At 52.4% G+C, this 20,789-nt stretch overlaps 1 protein-coding gene across 5 annotated transcripts in view; it reads left to right on the plus strand.

Moving 5' to 3' along the window:
* RAP1GAP2 (RAP1 GTPase activating protein 2) overlaps positions 1-20,789 on the plus strand; it is a 289,357-nt gene that overhangs the window by 9,543 nt on the left and 259,025 nt on the right. For 3 of the 5 annotated variants that reach the window (XM_031003384.3, XM_031003383.3, XM_063700512.1), the window contains one exon: positions 10,985-11,101. In XM_031003384.3, the coding sequence (XP_030859244.2) occupies positions 10,985-11,101 (117 nt within the window). Of the gene's footprint in view, positions 1-10,984; positions 11,102-17,278; positions 17,386-17,421; positions 17,599-20,789 lie in introns of those variants that run through there. The other 2 variants (XM_055367148.2, XM_031003388.3) reach the window with 2 other exon arrangements.

Consider the following 20,789-nt stretch of genomic DNA (forward strand, 5'->3'; position numbering starts at 1 on the left):
GTGCAATGGTGCAACCTCGGCTCACTGCAACCTCCGCCTCCCAGGTTCAAGCAATTCTCCTGCCTCAGCCCCCGGAGTAGCTGGGATTACAGGCGCCTGCCACCATACCCGGCTAATTTTTATATTTTTAGTAGAGATGGGGTTTCACCGTGTTGGCCAGGCTGGTCTCAAACTCCTGACCTCAGGTGATCTGCCCGCTTTGGCCTCCCAAAATGCTGGGATTACAGGCATGAGCCACCGCGCCCGGCCAATTCTTTGTATTTTTTATAGAAGCAGGTTTTCACCACGTTGCCCAGGCTGGTCTGAAACTCCTGGCTCAAGTGAGGCATTTGCCTCCCGAAGTGTTGAGATTATAGATTTGAGCCACTGCACCTGGCCCATGGTTGGATATATTCTTCAAAGTGAAATTGCAGGGTAAAAACATGTGCATATTGAAAAAGATATTGCCAACCTGACCTCCAAAGAAGTTGTACCGTTTTATATTATCTCCAGTGATGTGTGAGATGCCAGTTTCTTCACAATTTTGCTCATGCTGCGATTAACAAACTTTAAAATCTTGGCCAATCTCACTGATGAAAAATGGTCTCTTGGACCATCCTGGCTAACGCGGTGAAACCCCGTCTCTACCAAAAATACAAAAAATTAGCCAGGCGTGGTGGCGGGTGCCTGTAGTCCCAGCTACTGGGGAGGCTGAGGCAGGAGAATGGTGTGAACCTGGGAGGCGGAGCTTGCAGTGAGTTGAGATCGCGTCACTGCACTCCAACCTGGGGGACAGAGCGAGACTCTGTCTCAAAAAAAAGAAAAAAAAAAAAGAAAAATGGTCTCGTTAACTTTCACTTTTTTTTGAGACGGAGTCTTGCTCTGTCGCCCAGGGTGGAGTGTAGTGGCGCAATCTCGCTCACTGCAGCCTCCGCCTCCTGGGTTCAAACAATTCTCCTGCCTCAGCCTCCTGAGTAGCTGAGATTACAGGTGTGTGCCACCACACCCGGCTAATTTTTGTATTTTTAGTAGAGGCAGGGTTTTACCATGTTGGCCAGGCTGGTCTTGAACTCCTGACCTCAGGTGATCCATCGACCTTGGCCTCCCAAAGTGCTGGGATTACAGGCGTGAGCCACCGCGCCTGGCCAACGTTCACTTTTTTTTTACTTACGGTAAACCTTAATTTTCCCTAATGTCCTTTCCCTGTTCTAGGGCCCCATTCAAGATACCGCATTACATTTAGTTCCTGTTCTTCCTTGAGCTCCTCTTAGCTGTGAAAGCTTCTCAGACTTTCCTTGTTTTAGATGACCTTGACAGTTTTTGAGGAGTACTGCTCATATTTCGTAGATTGCCACTCACTCAGTTGGGATTTATCTGATGTTTTTCTCATGATTAAACTGGTATTATGAGTTTTGGGGAGGAGGATCACAGGGATGGGTGCCATTTTCTTTTCTTTTCTTTCTTTCTTTCTTTTTCTTTTTTTTGAGACAGAGTTTCACTCTTGTTGTCCAGGCTGGAGTGCAATGGTGTGATCTCTGCACACTGCAACCTCTGCCTCCGGGGTTCAAGCGATTCTTCTGCCTCAGCCTCCCGAGTAGCTGGGATTACAGGCGTGTGCCACCATGCCTAATTAATTTTTGTATTTTTAGTAGGGTTGAGGTTTCACCTTGTTGGCCAGGCTGGTCTTGAACTCCTGACCTTAAATGATCCACCCATCTCGGCCTCCCAAAGTGCTGGGATTACAGGAGTGAGCCACTGAGCCTGGCCGGTGGGGTGCCATTTTCTCTTTTTGGTCTTTCTTTTTCTTTTTTTTTTTTGAGATGGAGTTTCACTCTTGTTGCCCAGGCTGGAGTGCAATGGTGTGATCTCAGCTCACCGCAACCTCCGCCCCCCTGGGTTCAAGCGATTCTCTTGCCTCAGCCTCCCAAACAGCTGGGATTACAGGCATGTGCCACCACTCCCAGCTAATTTTGTATTTTTAGTAGAGACGGGGTTTCTCCACGTTGGCCAGGCTGGTTTCAGACTCCCAGGCTCAGGTGATTTGCCCGCCTCGGCCTCCCAACGTGCTGGGATTACAGGTGTGAGGCACCGCACCCGGCCAGGGGGGTGCCATTCTCATCATATCGTCAAGGGTATATACAGTTGTCCCTTTGTATCCATGGGGGATTGGTTTCAGCACCCTTGGGGATACCAGAATTCAAGGATGCTCTAGTCCCTTGAGTAAAATGGTGAAGTACAGGTCGCAGAATTTGTTTGAGAAAAGAAATACAATAAAATAAATAAATTGGTGCTGGGTGTGGGAATGTGCACCAGCTGTGTGCGAAGCTTCCGGTTTTTCCACATCCCCATCAACACTTGTTATTATGTCTATCTTTGCTTATAGCCATCCTAGTGAGTGTGAAATGGTGTCTCATTGTGGTTTTCATTTGCATTTCCCTGATGGCTGATGACGTCGAGCATCTTTTCACGTAGTTATTGTCCATTTATATATCTTTTTTTTTTTTTTTGATACGGAGTCTTGCTCTGTTGCCCATGCTGGAGCACAGTGGCACAATCTTGGCTCACTGCAAGCTCCGCCTCCCGGGTTCATGCCGTTCTCTATCTCAGCCTCCCGAGTAGCTGGGACTACAGGCGCCCGCCACCACGCCCGGCTAATTTTTTGTATTTTTAGTAGAGACAGGGTTTCACCATGTTAGCCAGGATGATCTTGATCTCCTGACCTCGTGATCCACCTGCCTCGGCCTCCCAAAGTGCTGGGATTACAGGCGTGAGCCACTGCGCCCGGCCGTCCATTTATATATCCTTTTTAGAGAAAGGACTATTCAGATCCTTTGCCCATATTTAAATTGTGTTAGTTGTCTTTGTATTATTGTGTTGTAAAAGTTTCTTTTTTCTTTTCTTTTTTTTTTTTTTTTTTTGAGACAGAGTCTCACTCTGTCGCCCAGGCTGGAGTGCAGTGGCACGATCTCGGCTCACTGCAACCTCCACCTCCCAGGTTCAAGCGATTCTCCTGCCTCAGCCTCCTGAATAGCTGGGATTAGAGGTGCCCACAACCACGCCTGGCTAATTTTTGTTTTTTTGGTAGAGATGGGATTTCACCATACTGGCCAAGCTGGTCTCGAACTCCTTACCTCAGATGATCCACTTGCCTTGGCCTCCCAAAGTACTATGCTGGAATTACAGGTGTGAGCCACTGCACCCAGCCTGGGTTAGGATTTCAACATAGAAATTTTGTGGGGACACAAAAATTCGGGCCATAGCACTGGGTCTCTTCACTTCAAGTGATCCTCCTGCCTCAGCCTCCTTGGTAGCTGGGGCTATAGGTGCACGCCACCATACCTGGCTAATTATTTATCTTTTGTAGAGATAGGGTTTTGCCACCTTGCCCACGCTGGTCTCGAACTCCCGGACTCAAGCAATCCTCCTACCTCAGCCTCTGAAAGTACTGGGAGTACAGGTGTGAGCCACCACACCCAGCTTTCTTGCCGAAGTTTGAGTGGCTGATAGTGATTGAAAAGGTTGGCCCTCTGTAGCAGTTACTCTCCTTCAGTGTAGTGTTCAGCGGGATTTCAGATACACGGCAAGGTGACAGGGAAGATAGTTGGAGATGGCGGTTTACTTTTCCTTATATTCAATGCAATCCAATTCAGCAAACATATTTTCTACGTTAACAAGTTGGACTCGTTAGTGGGGATCATGTGTGTCAGAGCATTCCGAGGGTGTAGTAAGTTGATCACTGCTCTTGCTGTGATTTTTACAGCAGGCCGGCTTCGAAGACCAGAGGGCTGTGTAAGGATGTTGTGGGGATTTCAGAGATGGGTCAGATACAGCCTTTGTACTTCAGCGGTGAGACAGACAGGCACATAAATAACTCACGTCCAGGCAGGCAGAGAGAAATGCTGTGATCGAGGTTAAGGAAGGCCGGGCGTGGCAGCTCATGCCTGGAATCCCAGCGCTTTGGGAGGCCGAGGCAGGTGGATCACCTGAAGTCAGGAGTTCAAGACCAGCCTGGCCAACATGGTGCAACCCTGTCTCTACTAAAAATGCACAAATTAGCTGGGTGTGGTGGCGGGTGCCTGTAATCCCAGCTACTAGGGAGGCTGAGGCAGGAGAATCTCTTGAACTTGGGAGGTGGAGGTTGCAATGAGCTGAGATTGTACCACTGCACTCCAGCCTGGGTGATACAGAGAGACTCTGTCTCAAAAAAAAAAAAAAGAATAAAGAATAAAAGAAAATCCCTCATTCACAGCCTCTGGGAGATGGGGGTGGAGAGCGGGAGGAGGGGAGGGGAGGCTGGGTGGGGCCAGGAGGTGAAGGCTGTGCAGGTGGCCAGGGCTGTATTCCACCAGTGGAAAGGGTGAGTGATGGGGTTGGAGTGGGGGATGGCTCCTGAGTGAGCCTGCTCTTCTTTCAGCCTGGGGACCTGTGTGTGCCCAGTGGGGTCAAGGACAGCCTGATGTGATGTGTGGTCTGTCAGCCCGGGAGAGACCCTGTGCCTGTTCTGGGTCTTACATCCTCATCTATAAAATAAAGCTGCTGGACCAGATGAGTGACTTCTTGGGATTTTTCTGGCCCTAGCAACCTACGATGATGTCATAATCAGAAGATATCTTAAATTAAAAAAAAAAGGTATTTACCTTTTAAAAAATATAAAATAGGCTGTGTGCAGTGGCTCACGCCTGTAATCCCAGCACTTTGGGAGGCTGAGGCAGGTGGATCATTTGAGGTCAGGAGTTTGAGACCAGCCTGGCCAACATGGTGTAACCGTGTCTGTACTAAAAATACAAAAATTAGCCAGGCATGGTGGCAGGCGCCTGTAATCCCAGCTACTCGGGAGGCTGAGGCAGGAGAATTGCATGAACCTGGGAGGTGGAGGTTGCAGTGAGCCTAGATTGCGCCATTGCCTGGGCGACGCAGCGAGACTCTGTCTCAAAAAATAAAAATAGAAGGCCAGGCGCGGTGGCTCATGCCTGTAATCCTAGCACTTTGGGTAGGCCAAGGCGGGTGGATCATGAGGTCAGGGGTTTGAGACCAGGCTGACCAACGTGGTGAAACCCCGTCTCTACTAAAAGTACAAAAATTAGCTGGGCGTGGTGGCAGGCGCCTATAATCCCAGCTACTCAGGAGGCTGAGGCAGGAGAATTGCTTGAACCTGGGAGGTGGAGGTTGCAGTGAGCTGAGATCATGCCACTGCACTCCAGCCTGGGCAACAGAGCGAGACTCCGTCTCAAAAATAAATAAATAAAAAAATAAAAATAAAAACAGAGTGAGATTCCATCTCAAAAAAATAAAATAAAAAATAAAAATACAATATAGTCACATGGTTCTCATTCAAAAGGGTCTAAAGCAGTGACAGGGCTCCCCAGGCACTAATCTCCCTCCTCGGAGGCAACCAGGTTTACCAGTTCATCAGTGTTATCAGTTTCTCCCACAGAGATGGCAAGAGCCTGTCACCCAGGGCTGAATTCTGAGGAACCCAACGATGGGGAAAGTCAGGGACACTCATGCTCAGAATAGGATGGGATTAATCAGGGTGGGCTTCCTGGAGGAGCCTAATTACTCATGCTCAGAATAGGATGGGATTAATCAGGGTGGGCTTCCTGGAGGAGCCTACTTTTGAGTCAGGTTTTACAGGAGGGGAGTCGCTTTGGGGCAGGAAGCAGGTCACAGAGGAGGGACATGTCCCAAATGGAAGTCATAATCTTTCCTCTCAAAGCTGTCCTCATCCAGTACAGATGGCTCCGCAGCCAGCCACCTGCACAAACCAGGAACGGGGGAATGATGTTGCTGCCTGTCTTCTCACCTGTGTCCAGCCCAGCACCAGGTCCTGCCAACACCACTTCCTTAGCACACTCTCAAGTCGCCCCATCTTACCTGAGCCGGGAGTGGTAGCTCACACCTGTAATCCCAGCTACTCAGGAAGCTGAGGCAGGAGGATCGCTTGAGCCCAGGAGACCAGCCTGGGCAACATATTGAGACCCTGTTTCTAAAAAACAAACAGAGAGGGCGCGGTGGCTCACGCCTGTAATCCCAACACTTTGAGAGGCTGAGGCAGGCGGATCATTTGAGGTCAGGAGATCGAGACCATCCTGGCTAACACGGTGAAACCCCGTCTCTACTAGAATAATACAAAAAATTAGCCGGGCATGGTGGTGGGCGCCTGTAGTCCCAGCTACTTGGGAGGCTGAGGCAGAAGGATGGTGTGAACCCAGGAGGCGGAGCTTGCAGTGAGCCGAGATCGCGCCACTGCACCCCAGACTGGGCGACAGAGGGAGACTCCGTCTCAAAAAAAAAAAAAAAGTTTGAGCAAGAGCAGCCTGGCCAACATGGTGAAACCCCCTCTCTACTAAAAATACAAAAAAATGAGCCAGGCATGGTGCTGCGCCCCTGTAATCCCAGCTACTCGGGAGGCTGAGGCTCGAGAATTGCTTGAACCCGGGAGGTGGAGGTTGCAGTGAGCCAAGATTGCACCACTGCACTCCAGCCTGGGTGACAGAGTGAGACACTGTCTCCAAACAAACAAACAAAGCGTCTAACCTGGCTGTCCTATTATTTTCCACCCAGCAGCCAGGATGATCTTCTCAACACACCCACTGCATTATGTGGAGGAGAGTGGAAAGAGGCCGGCGAGGACAGATGCTGTGGTTGGGCGGCCATGGGGGCGGTGGCAGCCTTGTGCTCTGCAGCAACCCAACCTCTTTTAGATCCGGGACACTGTGTGTCCTCTGCACCCTGGGGCCCATTCTGCCACGGCGCCTTTCTCCCAGTGAGTCCTTGTTACGAACTGAAAGTTTGTGTCCCCGGAAATTCATAGGTTGAAATGCTAGCCCCGCACTGTGATGGGTTTAGGAGACGGGGCCTTTGGGAGGGAGAGAGGTCTTGAAAGTGGAGCCCACAGCCAGGCGCACTGGCTCACGCCTGTAATCTCAGCACTTTGGGAGGCCAACGTGGGCGAATCACCAGGTCAGGAGTTCGAGACCAGCTTGGCCAACGTGGCAGAAGCCCATCTCTACTAAAAATACAAAAAATTGTCCCAGCTACTTGGGAGGCTGAGGCAGGAGAATGGCGTGAACCCGGGAGGCGGAGCTTGCATTGAGCCGAGATCGTGCCACCACACTCCAGCCTGGGCGACAGAGCGAGACTCGTATCTAAAAACAACAACAACAAAATTAGCTGGGCGTAGTGGCAGACGCCTGTAATCCCAGCTACTCGGGAGGCTGAGGCAGGAGAATTGCTTGAACCCAGGAGGTGGAGGTTGCCATGAGCCGAGATCACGCCATTGCACTCCAGCTCAGGTGACAGAGAAAGACTCCGTCTAAAAAAAAAAAAAAAAGTGGAGCCCTCATGAATGGGATTAGTGTCCGTATACGAAGATGCATGAGAGGGATGCTCTGTGTCCCTGCCATGTGAGGATGCAATGAGCGTCTGCACGCCGGGAAGAGGGCCCTCACCAGGCACTGGCGCCTCAACCTTAGGACGTCCCAGCCTCCAGAACTGAGAGATACATTTCTGTCATTTAAGCCATGCAGTCTATGCTATTTGATTGTAGCAGCCCCAACTGTCTAACAGGGTCCTCCTTATCTTGTCCTTTAGAGCTCAGCTTAAACTGCCTCTCCCCGGGGAGGACTTATGGGAAGTCCCCTCCCCCCGCAAATCCCCTGTGCCCCACTGGGCAACATCAGGGCAGCTGCACAGTTTTTTTTTTTTTTTCATAGCACTTTATCCAGTTTGTAATGATACAGGCTGACAGGCAGGCACCCCTCCAGTCTTCTCCCTCGTTAAAGATTTGGAATCGGTGGTCAGGCGTGGTGGCTCACGTCTGTAATCCCAGCACTTTGGGAGGCCGAGGTGGGTGGATCACGAGGTCAGGAGTTCGAGACCAGCCTGGCCAACGTGGTGAAACCCCGTTTCCACTAAAAACACAAAAATTAACCGGGTGTGGTGACAGGTGCCTGTAATCCCAGCTGCTGGGGAGGCTGAGGCAGGAGAATCACTTGAACCCGGGCGGCAGAGGTTGCAGTGAGTTGAGATCATGCCACTGCACTCCAGCCTGGGCGACAGAGTGAGACTCTGTCTCAAAAAAAAAAAAAAAAAAAGGTTGGAATAGGTAATCTGTCTCCTGTGTGAGAAGATACGTTGTGAAAAGGTCACTTTCCCATGCCCTCATCCACCCTCTTCTCTCTTCCCCCAACCCAGGAGGTGACTTTTATTAGCTTTTGTGCCTCCAGAGTTTCTACAGGTAAAGATAAGCGAGTATGAATTCCCACTTTATTCCCTGCCCCCTTTTTAACGTCAATCACCCATGAGGCCCTGCACTTGATTTTTTCCTCTGAACAATGTGCCTTGGAGATCTTGGCAGGATAGCACATGGGAACACCCTCATTTACAACATCTTTTATGGCCACACATGGCTTTACTATATGGATGTACCATAATTTATTATAGCTTTTTTTTTTTTTTTTTTGAGATGGACTCACTCTCTCGCCCAGGCTGGAGTGCAGTGGCACGATCTTGGCTCACTGCAAGCTCCGCCTCCCAGGTTCACGCTATTCTCCTGCCTCAGCCTCCCGAGTAGCTGGGATTACAGGTGCCTGACACCACGCCCAGCTAATTTTTTTTTGTATTTTTAGCAGACGAGGTTTCACCGTATTAGCCAGGATGGTTTCAATCTCCTGACCTCGTGATCCATCTGCCTCGGCCTCCCAAAGTGCTGAGATTACAGGCTTGAGCCACCGTACGTGGCCAATTTATTATAGCTTTTTATTTCTTTATTATAATTTATTTAGCTCCCTACTGAAGGGTGCATGGGTCGCCCTCAGTCTTTTGCTATTATAGACAATCCCACAGCAAGCATTGTCCACTTGCTGGAATCCCTAGGTAAATTCCCCAAAGAGGGGATTATTGGGATAAAAGGGAAATGCATTTGGAATTCAGACAGATGTTGTCAGGTTGTCCTTCAGAGCGGTTGTACCAAGTGACATTCCCACTGGTAATGTATCAGAGTGCCTGTTTGTAATTATACATGTATTTATGTGATTATTGGATGGTTTCTCTCCCCACAGGAGGGCAGGGACTATGGCAGTTTTCTTTATTGTCATAGGCCCTCAATAAATGTTGAATTAGGCTGGGCGAGGTGGCTCACGCCTGCAATCCCAGAACTTTGGGAGGCCAAGGTGGGCGGATCACCTGAGGTCAGCAGTTCCAGACCAGCCTGGCCAACATGGTGAAACCCCATCTCTACTAAAAATACGAAAATTAGCCGGGCATGGTGGTGGGTGCCTGTAATCCCAGTTACTCAGGAGACTGAGGGAGGAGAATCACATGAACCTGGGATGCAGAGGTTGCAGTGAGCTGAGATCAAGCCATTGCACTCTAGGCTGGGCAACAAGAGCGAAACTCTGTCTCAAAAAAAAAAAAAAAAAGAGTTGAATTAATGAATAGATTCATGGTTCTTCCAGGAGGGGTTGGCCAAGGTAGGAGGGAGACAACCTCCCTTTTATGTTCACTGTGCCCGGCCCAGCTTCCCTGATCCTTCCATAGAACAGCTGGGAGCCTGGGAGAGACCCTGGAGGTTCTAGGAGACCTAATCTTGACTGCTGACTCCTGACCCCTGCTCCAGACTAGCCCTTCCCCTGCTGTGAAATCGAGAAGTCCATGGCTAGGCTCAGTGGTGCACTCCTGTAAACCCAGCACTTTGGGAGGCCCAGGCAGGAAGATCGCTTGAGGCCAGGAGTTCAAGACCAGCCTGGGCAACATAGCAAGATCCTGTCTCTACAAAAAATTTAAAAAGAAAATTAGCTGGGTGGGGTGGCTTGTGCCTGCAGTCCTAGCTACTCAAGATACCGAGGCGAGAGGATTGCTTGAGTCCACAAGTTGGAGGCTTCAGTGAACTATAATTGCGCCACTGCACTCTAGCCTGGATGAGAAAGTGAAACCATTTCTCTAAAAAAAAAAAAAAAAAAAGGGCCTGGTGCAGTGGCTCATGCCTGTAATCCCGGCACTTTGGGAGGCCAAGGTGGGCGGATCACGAGATCAGGAGATTGAGACCATCCTGGCTAACACGGTGAAACCCCGTCTTTACTAAAAATACAAAAAATTAGCCAGGCGTGGTGGAGGGCACCTGTAGTCCCAGCTACTCGGGAGGCTGAGGCAGGGGAATGGCGTGAACCCGGGAGGCAGACCTTGCAGTGAGCCGAGATCACGCCACTGCACTCCAGCCTGGGCAACAGAGCGAGACTCTGTCTCAAAAAAATAAAATAAAATAAAATAAAATAACATAAATAAAATAAAATAAAAAAAAAAGTAAGTCCAATGTCTTAGCCCTGTAAGGGGGCTTAAAGGATGGACCCTTGCCTGATGCCTGAATTGCCTGTGTGCCCTCTGCTTACATACCTCCAGTGACGGAGAACTTACTCCTTCCAAGTGACTTCTTTCAGCTTCAGACAACTAACTTTTAGAAAGCTTTTCCATCTACTGCCAGGTGCAGTGGTTCACACCTGTAATCCCAGGACTTTGGGAGCCAAGGCGGGTGGATCACTTGAGGTCAGGAATTTGAGCCCAGCCTGGCCAACATGGTAAAACCCCGTCTCTACTAAAAATACAAAAATTAGTGAGGCGTGGTGGTGGGCGCCTGTAATCCCAGCTACCTGGAAGGCTGAGGCAGGAGAATCGCTTGAACTTGGGAGGTGGAGGTTGCAGTGAGCCAAAATCGCACCACTGCACTCCAGCCTGGGCAACAGAGAGAGACTCGGTCTCAAAACAAAAAAAAAAAAAAAGAAGAAAGTAAGCTTTTCCATTTATTGCATTGAAATCTGATCCTTCTAGCTGCCTCCTCTTCAGGGAATCTTAATGATGGCCCTCTGGAAACAGGGCTTTCTGGCAGATGAGCAGGAGGGATATTTGTAAACAGGTACCCCTCAGCAATTCTCCGGCAAGCAGGGCTGACTCTCCCAAGGAGCTCTGCAGAGCTCAGCCACCTCCTCACTCTCTCCTGTCCTGCCCACAGGTACGTGCAGGAAGGGCGGTTCCGAATCGAGGAGAGGACGCTGACAGCCTTCCAGTGGCTCTACAGCCCGCAGCAGCATCGCATCCTCAGCCGGGCTGACCTCGAGTCTCCCTCCAGGTAAAGGGGCCTTCTGCCTTGACCCTCACATTCTTTGGCCTCGGCCCAGGCCCCTCAGCTGGTACTTAGGAAGTGAGCTCCGCACTGGTCCACAAATCCACCATGGGGAACTTTGCCCTCAGTGATGGGGAGGCCTTCTAGGAAAGAATTTATCAGCCTGGATGCTTGTCCCACCTCGAATGCACTGAGGCAACTCACTGCCTCTGCTTTCTCCTCTATAAAACGGATAGGATCATACTTTCCCTGACTTCTCTTGGGAGATTATAAGTCTCCAGTGAAATATGACTGCAGAGATTTACAAAGCCTGGAGATTGGTCGGGCTCAGTGGCTCATGCCTGTAATCCCAGCACTTTTGGAGGCTGAGGTGGGTGGATCACTTGAGGGCAGGAGTTCAAGACCAGCCTGGCCAACATGGTGAAAACTCGTCTCTACTAAAAATACAAAAATTAGCTGAGCGTGGTGGCACATGCCTGTAATCCCAGCTACTCGGGATTGAGTAGCTGAGACAGGAGAATCTCTTGAACCCCGGAGGCAGAGGTTGCAGTGAGCCGCAATTGCACCACTGCACTCCAGCCTGGGCAACAGAGGGAGACTCTGTTTCAAAAAACAAACAAACAAACAAACAACAACATAAACAAAAAACCCAACAAAACAAAAGAAAAGACCAAAGACTGGAGATCCTTGGTTCCTTCCTCTCTGGAGGAAGAGTGGCAGGTAAATTTGCTGGGCACCCTTTGCTTTGACCTGGAACCAGCCCTGCCTTCTTTGTCTGCCTCCTTTCCCATGCCAGAGAGTCCAGCTGGGATGCTGAGTCTGGGTAGGGGGCTGGGAGGTGAGGGCTTTTCCTGACCCAGATCCTTGCTCCAAGACCCCTGCCCACTCTTCCCCCAGCACTGGACACGTATGGCCAGCATCGGCAGTCACAACAGAGGCGTCCTGGCAACCCTTCTGCAGCCACAGCCCTTTCCAAGGCCTCTGCCACACCCGACCCAGGGACTTTCTTTCCACTTTCCCCATCAAAGCCATTTTTTTGTTTTTTTTGTTTTTTTTTTTTTAGATAGAGTTTTGCTCTTGTCATCCAGGCTGGAGTGTAATGGCACGATCTTGGCTCACTGCAACCTCTGCCTCCTGGAGGCGACTCTCCTGCCTCAGCCTCCCGCGTAGCTGGGATTACAGATGCCCGCCACCATACCTGGCTAATTTTTGTATTTTTAGTAGAGTCAGGGTTTCACCATGTTGGCCAGGCTGGTCTTGAACTCCTGATCTCATGTGATCCACCCACCTCGGCCTCCCAAAGTGCTGGGATTACAAGCGTGAGCCACTGTGCCCAGCCACATAACTTCAGATTTCATACATGGGAAGGCTACATGCCAGAGGACTTGAAGAAGAGTCTGCCATATAGTCATTGAGATAAGTGACTGAATTCATTTTTGTGATAGAATATTAATTTTTTTTTTTAAGAAATAGAGTCTCACTGTGTTGCCCATGCTGGCCTTGAACCCCTGGGCTCAAGTGATCCTCCTGACTCAGCCACAATAGTTCTCTTTTTTTTGAGATGGAGTTTCACTCTTGTTACCCAGCCTGGAGTGCAATGGCACGATCTTGGCTCACTGCAGCCTCCGCCTCCAGGGTTCAAGCAATTCTCCTCCCTCAGCCTCTTGAGTAGCTGGGATTACAGGCATGTGGCACCACGCCCAGCTAATTTTTTATATTTTTAGTAGAGACGGGGTTTCGCCATGCTCAGGCTGGTCTCGAACTCCTGACCTCAGATGATCCACCCACCTCTGCCTACCAAAGTGCTGGGATTACAGGCGTGAACACAATAGTTTCTAATTATTTTATTTAATTTATTTTGAGACAGTGTCTCACTCTGTCACACGGGCTGGACTGCAATGGGATGATCATGGCTTACTACAGCCTCAAACTTTTGGGCTCAAGGAATCCTCCTGTTCAGCCTTCTGAGTAGCTGGGACTACAGGCATGCACCACCTTGCATGGCTAATTTATTTCATTTTATTCTTATTTTTGTAGAGATGGGGTCTCCCTATGTTGCCCAGGCTGGTCAGCTCCTAGGTTCAAGCCATTCTCCTGCCTCTGCCTCCCAAGGTGCTGAGATGACAGACGTGAGCCACTGTGCCCAGCCAATAGTTATTTTTTTAGTTCCCGTTATGTGTCATGCAAATGCTTTGCAGGAATAAATTGATTTAATCTTCATAGCAATGCTATGATCTAGGTACTATTGTTGTCCTTGTTTTTCAGATGAGGAAACTGAGGCACAGAGGTTAAGTCACAGCTAGTAAGTGGCAGTGCTCCCAACTACTATGCACACTGCCTCTCAGAGAATAAGGTTTGTACTTGAAGTGGGGGGAAAGGGGCGTAATTTCTTTTTCTTTTTCTTTTTCTTTCTTTCTTTCTTTCTTTCTTTCTTTTCTTTTTTTTTTTTTTGAGATGGAGTTTTGCTCTTGTTGCCCAGGCTGGAGTGCAATGGCACAATCTCGGCTCACTGCAACCTCCGTTTCCTGGGTTCAAATGATTCTCCTGCCTCAGCCTCCCTAGTAGCTGGGATTACAGGCATGCGTCACCACACCTGGCTAATTTTGTATTTTTAGTAGAGACAGGGTTTCACCATGTTGGCTAGGCTGGTCTCGAACTCCTGACCTCATGATCTGCCCGCCTCGGTCTCCCAGAGTGCTGGGATTACAGGCGTGAGCCACTGTGCCCAGCCTCTTTACAAAGAGCAAGAAGGTGGTGTCAGCAAGCTATAGATGGGTGGACTTAGCATCAGTCCTAGTCAAGTTCCAGAGTCAGCAGTTATTAAAGAGGAGGTGTGGGGGCACTTAGACAAGGAAGACGTGGATGATCCACATGGGTGAGTAGGTTCCCTGAGAACTCACCCTACTAGGGGAAGCTTTTTGCTTTTCTGATTAGTTTTCTAGACTCAAAATTAGACCAGAGGGTGGAGCAGGAGACTGCTTCTGAGTTTCAGCAAGCAATTGTTCTTTCTTCTTGTGGTCAGGGCCTTGCAGATGACACAGAGCCACATGGGCAGGGGGATGGGACGGCTAAGGAGGTTGGTGAGTGGACTGCCATCAGCTGAGTTCTACTCAGTGTGTTTAAAGGCGGTTTGATGAGGGAAGGTGTGACCAGTGTGCTGGCGACATTGCTGATGGCAGGAACCTGGGTACCATTCCGGCAAGCAAGATGGCAGAATTGGGACCCAAAGTGCCCTGGAAGCTGAATTCCAGGTCCAAGTCCAGTAGATACTATTCATTCATTCATTCATTCATTCATTTTAGCAAGGATGCTCACAGTAGACACTACTTATTTATTTGTTTATTTATTTATTTATTCTTTTTTGAGACAGTTTCACTCTTCTCGCCCAGGCTGGAGTGCAATGGTGCCATCTCGGCTCACTGCAACCTCTGCCTCCCGGGTTTAAGCAATTCTCCTGCCTCAGCCTCCCGAGTAGCTGGGATTACAGGTGCCCGCCACGATGCCCAACTAAGTTTTGTATTTTTAGTAGAGAAGGGGTTTCACCATGTTGGCCAGGCTGGTCTCAAACTCCTGCCCTCAGGTGATCTGCCTGCCTCGGCCTCCCAAAGTGCTGGCATTACAGGCATGAGCCATCGTGCCTGGCCAGGTAGTAGACACAATTTAACAGGGGTAAAGGATAAATGTATTTTGGTTTCTAATCCTGTTTGCACCTGGGCAGCAGGGTGAAGGAATCAGAATTGTCTGAAGGGTTCCCATGGAGTAGAAGCTTGGGTATGGCCCCATGTGTTAGGTGTCTACCAAAGAAAACGCTTACATTTTGAGGCTGCAAGAGCTCAGGGCAGAGTCCAGAGTGAGGGAAGAGAAGGTCCTGCTGTTCTGAGGCCAAGGCTCTATGAGGAATGTTCCTTTGCTTGTTCATTTATTTGGTGGGCATGGATTGAACGCCGTTCCTGTGCCAGACATCGTGCCAGGTGTCCCCCTTGAACAGCTGAGCAGTTGTATTTCTGGGTGATGGAACAGGCTGCTGATAGGACTATGGGACTATGGGCTGGTCACCCCTGCTATCGTTTTTTTTTTTTTTTTTGAGATGGAGTCTCACTCTGTCACCCAGGCTGGAGTGCAGTAGTGCGATCTGCAATGTCCAACTCCCGGTTCAAGCGATTCTTCTGTCTCAGCCTCCTGAGTAGCTGGGACGACAGGCACTCCCCCACCATGCCTGGCTAATTTTTATATTTTTATAAAAATATAAAACAACATGGGGTCACCATGTTGGCCAGGCTGGTCTCGAATTCCTGACCTCAGGTGATCCACCCACCTTGGCCTCCCAAAGTGCTGGGATTATAGGCGTGAGCTACCATGCCCAGCCAGCCACCATACCTGGCCTCCCTGCTATCCTTTTTTTTTTTTTTTCCCAAGATGGAGTTTTGGTCTGTTGCCCAGGCTGGAGTGCAGTGATGCGATCTCAGCTCACTGCAACCTCCACCTCCCGGATTCAAGCAATTCTCCTGCTTCAGCCTCCTGAGTAGCTGGGATTACAGGCATGCGCCAATATGCCCTGCTAATTTTTTTTTTTTTTTTGTATTTTTAGCAGAGACAGGGGTTTCACCATGTTGACCAGGTTGGCCTTGAACTCCTGACCTCAAATGATCCACCCGCCTCAGCCTCCCAAAGCGCTAGGATTACAGGCGTGAGGCACCGCGCCCGGCCAGCCACCCTGCCCAGCCTCCCTGCTATCCTTTCTTTCTCCCACAACTATCCATTGTGATCCTGCTCTGGGTCAGGCCCTCAAGGAAGACCAGGGTACTGCCTCCATGGGCCACACATCCTAGTGGGAGAGACAGACGATAAACAATTAAACGCAGAGACAAGAGAATTTCCCAATATGACCAGCGTGCTGAAGAAACTCACACAGGGCATCGAGATCATGAGCAGCCAGTGGGTGTGTGGGGACTCTGGAAGAGGTGGAAGACCTCTCCAAGAAAGTGACATGTGAGCTGAGTCCTGAAGGGCACAGGGGCGACCACATAAAGAAGCTGCTGGTGAGAGGTGTTGAGTGGGTGGTGGGGAGGGGGCACGGGGCATGGGGTGGAAGAGTCCTTCTGCAGGGGGAGCAGCAAGTGCAAGGCTGTTCTAGAAGCAGAAGGCCATTGTAGCTAGAGCAGAGTCATGACCCACAGGGTCAGGAGGCCATGACCCACAGACAGAAGCGAAAATTTCTGTGCAATTAAAGGAATGGCTTTCTAGCACTTAGAGCTGCCTGAGGATGGAGTGGGCTGCCCCGAGGGAGAGAACTTCCCATCACTAAGCCATAGTCAAAGGCCGCTGTCCACGGAGGTTACTGAAGATGAGACTCAAGCATCCCAAAGGTTGGCTAGAGGACCATTCGTTCCTTCAACCCCTTCACGTTCAGGAGCATCCTTGGTTTGGCGGAAGCTGGGGGGATGTCTATGGAGTGCATGAATGAAAGTTCCAGGCCGAGCGCGGTGGCTCATGCCTGTCATCTCAGCACTTTGGGAGGCCGAGGCGGGTGGATCACCTAAGGCCAGGAGTTTGAGACCAGCCTGGCCAACATGGCGAAACCCTGTCTCTACTAAAAATACAAAAAGTAGCCGGGTATGGTGGCGGGTGCTTGTAATCCCAGCTACTCGGCAGGCTGAGGCACGAGAATCGCTTGAACCCGGGAGGCGGAGGTTGCAGTGAGCCGAGATCGCGCCACTGCACTCCAGCCTGGGGGACAGAGCAAGACTCTGTCTCAAAAAAGTCCAGCCTCCAGATCCCAGGCAGCGGGGAGTTTCAGGGGTCTGAGCAGCCCGGGAGACTCGCAGCATAGCATTCTGTACCCCGTCCCGGGTCCCGCGCAACGCAGAGCTAGAGGGAGCCCCACAGTGTCTTCCTCAGTAGGTCAGGAGCCCCCAGGCCTCACCGCACCTCGGTTCCCCATTGCCCCCATTGCCCCATCTTCCAGGAACCCCTGGCGGGCAGGCTGCTCCTTCTCTCCCCGGGTCCTCTGGGTGCACCTGCCCCGCCCCGCGCCTTTGTTCCGGAGGAGCCGCCTTGGGCAGCCCCCAGGGCGCTCAGGACCCGCTGTACCCCCTGCCACCGCCTCCCGGTGCCCGCCCCTCCGCCCCCTCTCCGCGGCTGCGCCAGGCGATCCGCAGGCAGCGGCACAGGGACCAGGGCGCGCCCGGGGTGGCGGAGGCGAGGCGAGGGCGGGAGCACGAGGACCCCGGACCCTGGATCGGCGCGGGCTCCGGCTGCGCGTGCGCGGCGGCGGCGGCGAGGGGCGCCAGGTGTGCGGGCGGTGGCGGCTGCGGAGGGCGCGGCTTTGTGCGCTGGGGCCGGGCCGGGGTGCGCGCGTGCGCGGCAGGACTGCTGCGAGGGACCCCGCCGCCCCGGAGGAGGAGGAGGAGGAGGGGGCTGGGCCGAGGGAGGGGGCGACCGCGGGGACTGAGGTGCCCTTCGCTCCGGGTCCGGAGGCAGCCGCGCGCCAGGCGGCGCAGAAGGTCAGTGGCCCCGGGGCTGGGATTCCGCAGCCAGCCTGGATCGGGACGTGAGTCCTGGTGTGACTGACGGGGAATCGGAGCGTGTGTGGAGTGTGAACGCGTGTGTTTGCAGACAGACATCGGCACGTATGGACGGCGCGAGCCGGTACTGCGTTCCGGAGGAGCCATCCGGCATCACGGGCTGTGCTGGGGAGGTGGGGTGACCGTCCTCAGAAACCCCCGCGGGCGGGGCGCTGCACACACGTCCACCTATAGGGTGTGTGTGCGTGCGTGAGGTGTGCAGCCCCTGTCAGGATCTGGCTAGAGAAGCTGACCGGGATGGAGGTCAGAGGTAGGGTGTTTACAGGTGGTGGTAGAAGGAAAACAGCCAGGAGCCCCAGGAGGACCCTGGAGCTAGGCTGGGCTTCCTGAAACCCCCCATCCCATCCTCGCTCCAGCCTGTGCCTATTGCAGGAAGAGGAGCTAGGGAGGTGGGCTGCCGGCTGAGAGGCCTTGAGGGATCTTTGGGAGAGGGGCCCGATTTCAGCCTGATCCTCATTTCCAGAGGCCTGGATGGGTGTGGAGGTGCCGGCCCTGGGTGGGGGGTCCAGGGCAGGCGTGTGTTCAGGAGACCTCAGGGGTCCGTGTAGACTGTCCTCTGGCTTTGCCAGCACCAGGTGCTGTGTGTCTGGACCTGGGAGCTGGCTGAGGGATACCCTTGCTTCCTCTCATTTGTTTTCTATAGCTCCCCCTACATCCTTGTTAACAAACCTGAAGGGCACTTGTATGCCAGTGGGGTTTGCTGGGATGTGCCCTGTTGAGCGGCTCTCATCAGAGAAGCCTCCATGGGGAATGAGAGAGTTGTCCTGAGCCAGGTGCCAGGGCTCTTGGGTTCTTTGCCTGCGTTGTGACCCTGGGGCCATCCCTCAAGCCCTATACGCCTCAGTTTCCCATGGCGCTTTGCCCTCCCCCTTCTTCCTGTTGCAGGGTGGGGAGTAAACAGCTCGCACAGCTGCCAGGAGGCTGGGAGGCTGGGAGGCGGGGAGTGACTCAGGGTCTGTGAGGTCTTGGGCAGCGATTTTTCAGGCGAAAGTCCCAGCACATCTTCTCGACTTGGGCAGGAGTTGGGGGAGGCTCTGCCCTCAGCTCCAAGCTGTGGTGCTGGGTTTTCTGAGTCCTGGGGTGGGGTGGGGTGGGTTTTCTGAGTCCTGGGGTGGGGTGGGGTGGGTTTTCTGAGTCCTGGAGTGGGGTGGGGTGGGGTGGGTTTTCTGAGTCCTGGGGTGGGGTGGGATGGGTTTTCTGAGTCCTGGGGTGGGGTGGGATGGGTTTTCTGAGTCCTAGGGTGGGGTGGGGTGGGCATCTGTTGGATTTGGCTGCTCAGGCTTCAAGAAGCTGCCTCTGGTCCCTCCTTCTTCCCAGATGTCAAGTAGTTGGAGAGGGATGGGGCTGGGGGGCCTGGTAGCGGGGTGAGATGCGGGGGCGGGAGCTGAAGCACCACAGCAGCCGCTCTTGGTTCCTGTGTTTGATGTTACTGGGCAGAGACAGATGCTAAGCTTGGGTAGGGTCGGGCCTGGTCTAAGTGGGACTGCTCAGCTCAGCATGTTGAGGCGATTTGGTGGGAGGTGGCCTCAGCTCCAGAGAAGAGGACCCTGCTGCTGGAGGCACGCTTGCAGCCCTCCTCACCCTCTTTCCCATGACCCTGTCTGATCAACTTTGGCTGAGCCACCATGGCTCAGAATGACTTCAGCCTTGAGGGAAAGGGACCCTGGCATGGATGGGGGTGGTGGCAGGGTCACATAGTGGCTAAGCATGAAGGCCCTGCTGTCACTCAGACCTGGGTGTAAGTCCCAGCTCCATCACCTACTGCTGTGGCCGCACCTGCATTCCCCTCAATGGGAGCCCGAGAGAAAGGCTTGCAGGCCCTGGCTTATTTGGGAAGCAATCTCAGGAAACAAGGGCGAGGACAGGGGGTTTGAAGGACAGGGAGGGGAAGCAACAATTTGATTATTCCCACCACTCTCCTGGGCGGTGTCCCGAGGAGCCTTACAGACAGAACTGCTCTGTTGGGGAGAGAAACAGGGAAGCATTTACCCATTAGCCCCATCCCCTGCCAGACAAGGGTGGCTCTGTGGACATTCGCTCCCGTGTGGACTTCCAGATTGCACATGTGTGGGGCTCAAGTGGTTCCCTGTGGCTACTCCACACGGCAGCTTCCAAGAAGGCCCAGCGTGGCCTGACATGAAGCACTGTCCCATTGCACCTGTAAGATGCTTCTTGGAGCCTGCGGGGACCTGGTCATTGCAGAAGTGTTTGGAGTGAGAGGTGGGGCCAAGAGGGCTGGAAGCAGCACACTGAGGTGTCTAACACTGCGTGACCTTGGGCAAATTACCTGTCTTCTCTGAGCCTCGGTTTCCTTAGCTGGGTGTTTTAAGTGTTAATAAGGCATTTATTGAATTTTTGAACATGGTGATGGCCCCATAGCAAGGGCTTCACCCGGGGTATTTCTGTGTGGCCAGGAAGACCACATGCCCAGGGTGGCTCAGATAGTCATTCACTCAAGTGGAGGTGGGCCCGCATAAGAGGACCTCTAAAGACCCCTCCCGGTCATAGGACCTGGGGCTCAGGGGCCAGACTGCTGACCTGGTCAGTTCCTGTAGGGCTGTGGCCCAGTTTCCCAGACCTCCTGAATGCTTCCATTTCACAGCCTATGAATTGGAGTCAGCGATGTCCTGCTCCTGGGCTGGCCGCTCAGATATACCTCTTCCTGGGCTCTGCCTCAGGAGGACACAGAGGCCAGCACTGGGCAGAGGAGGGCGAGGGGAGAGGACAGCTCAGAAGCAGGTGCTTGAAGAAGGAGTGGAGGGAGGGTGGATGCTGGCATTTCTGGCATTGGGAGCTGGCATATGGTCATGGGCATGGGTCTGGGCCATAGTCAGTGGGGGAGGACAAGGCAGGGGGCTGGGGGGGGCAGGAAAGGAAGGTGAGCGGGTTGGCAGAAGGTGGCCAAGAAGCATGGAAGAGACAGGGACAGGGAGTGGGTTGGGCAGCCTTGGCGTATGGGGATTCACAGCGTCTGGGGTGGTGGTAACCAAATGGGAGGGGGATGAGGTGGCAGGAAGGAAGGGAGGGCATTAGGTGAGGTCTAGTTGGGGCTTCCTAGGGCGTAAACTGGGGCAGTCTTCGTAGTTCGTGGTACAGCATCCACAAGCCTC

This window comes from Gorilla gorilla, chromosome 19 (assembly GCF_029281585.2).
Source record: "Gorilla gorilla gorilla isolate KB3781 chromosome 19, NHGRI_mGorGor1-v2.1_pri, whole genome shotgun sequence".
Taxonomy (NCBI): domain Eukaryota; kingdom Metazoa; phylum Chordata; class Mammalia; order Primates; family Hominidae; genus Gorilla; species Gorilla gorilla.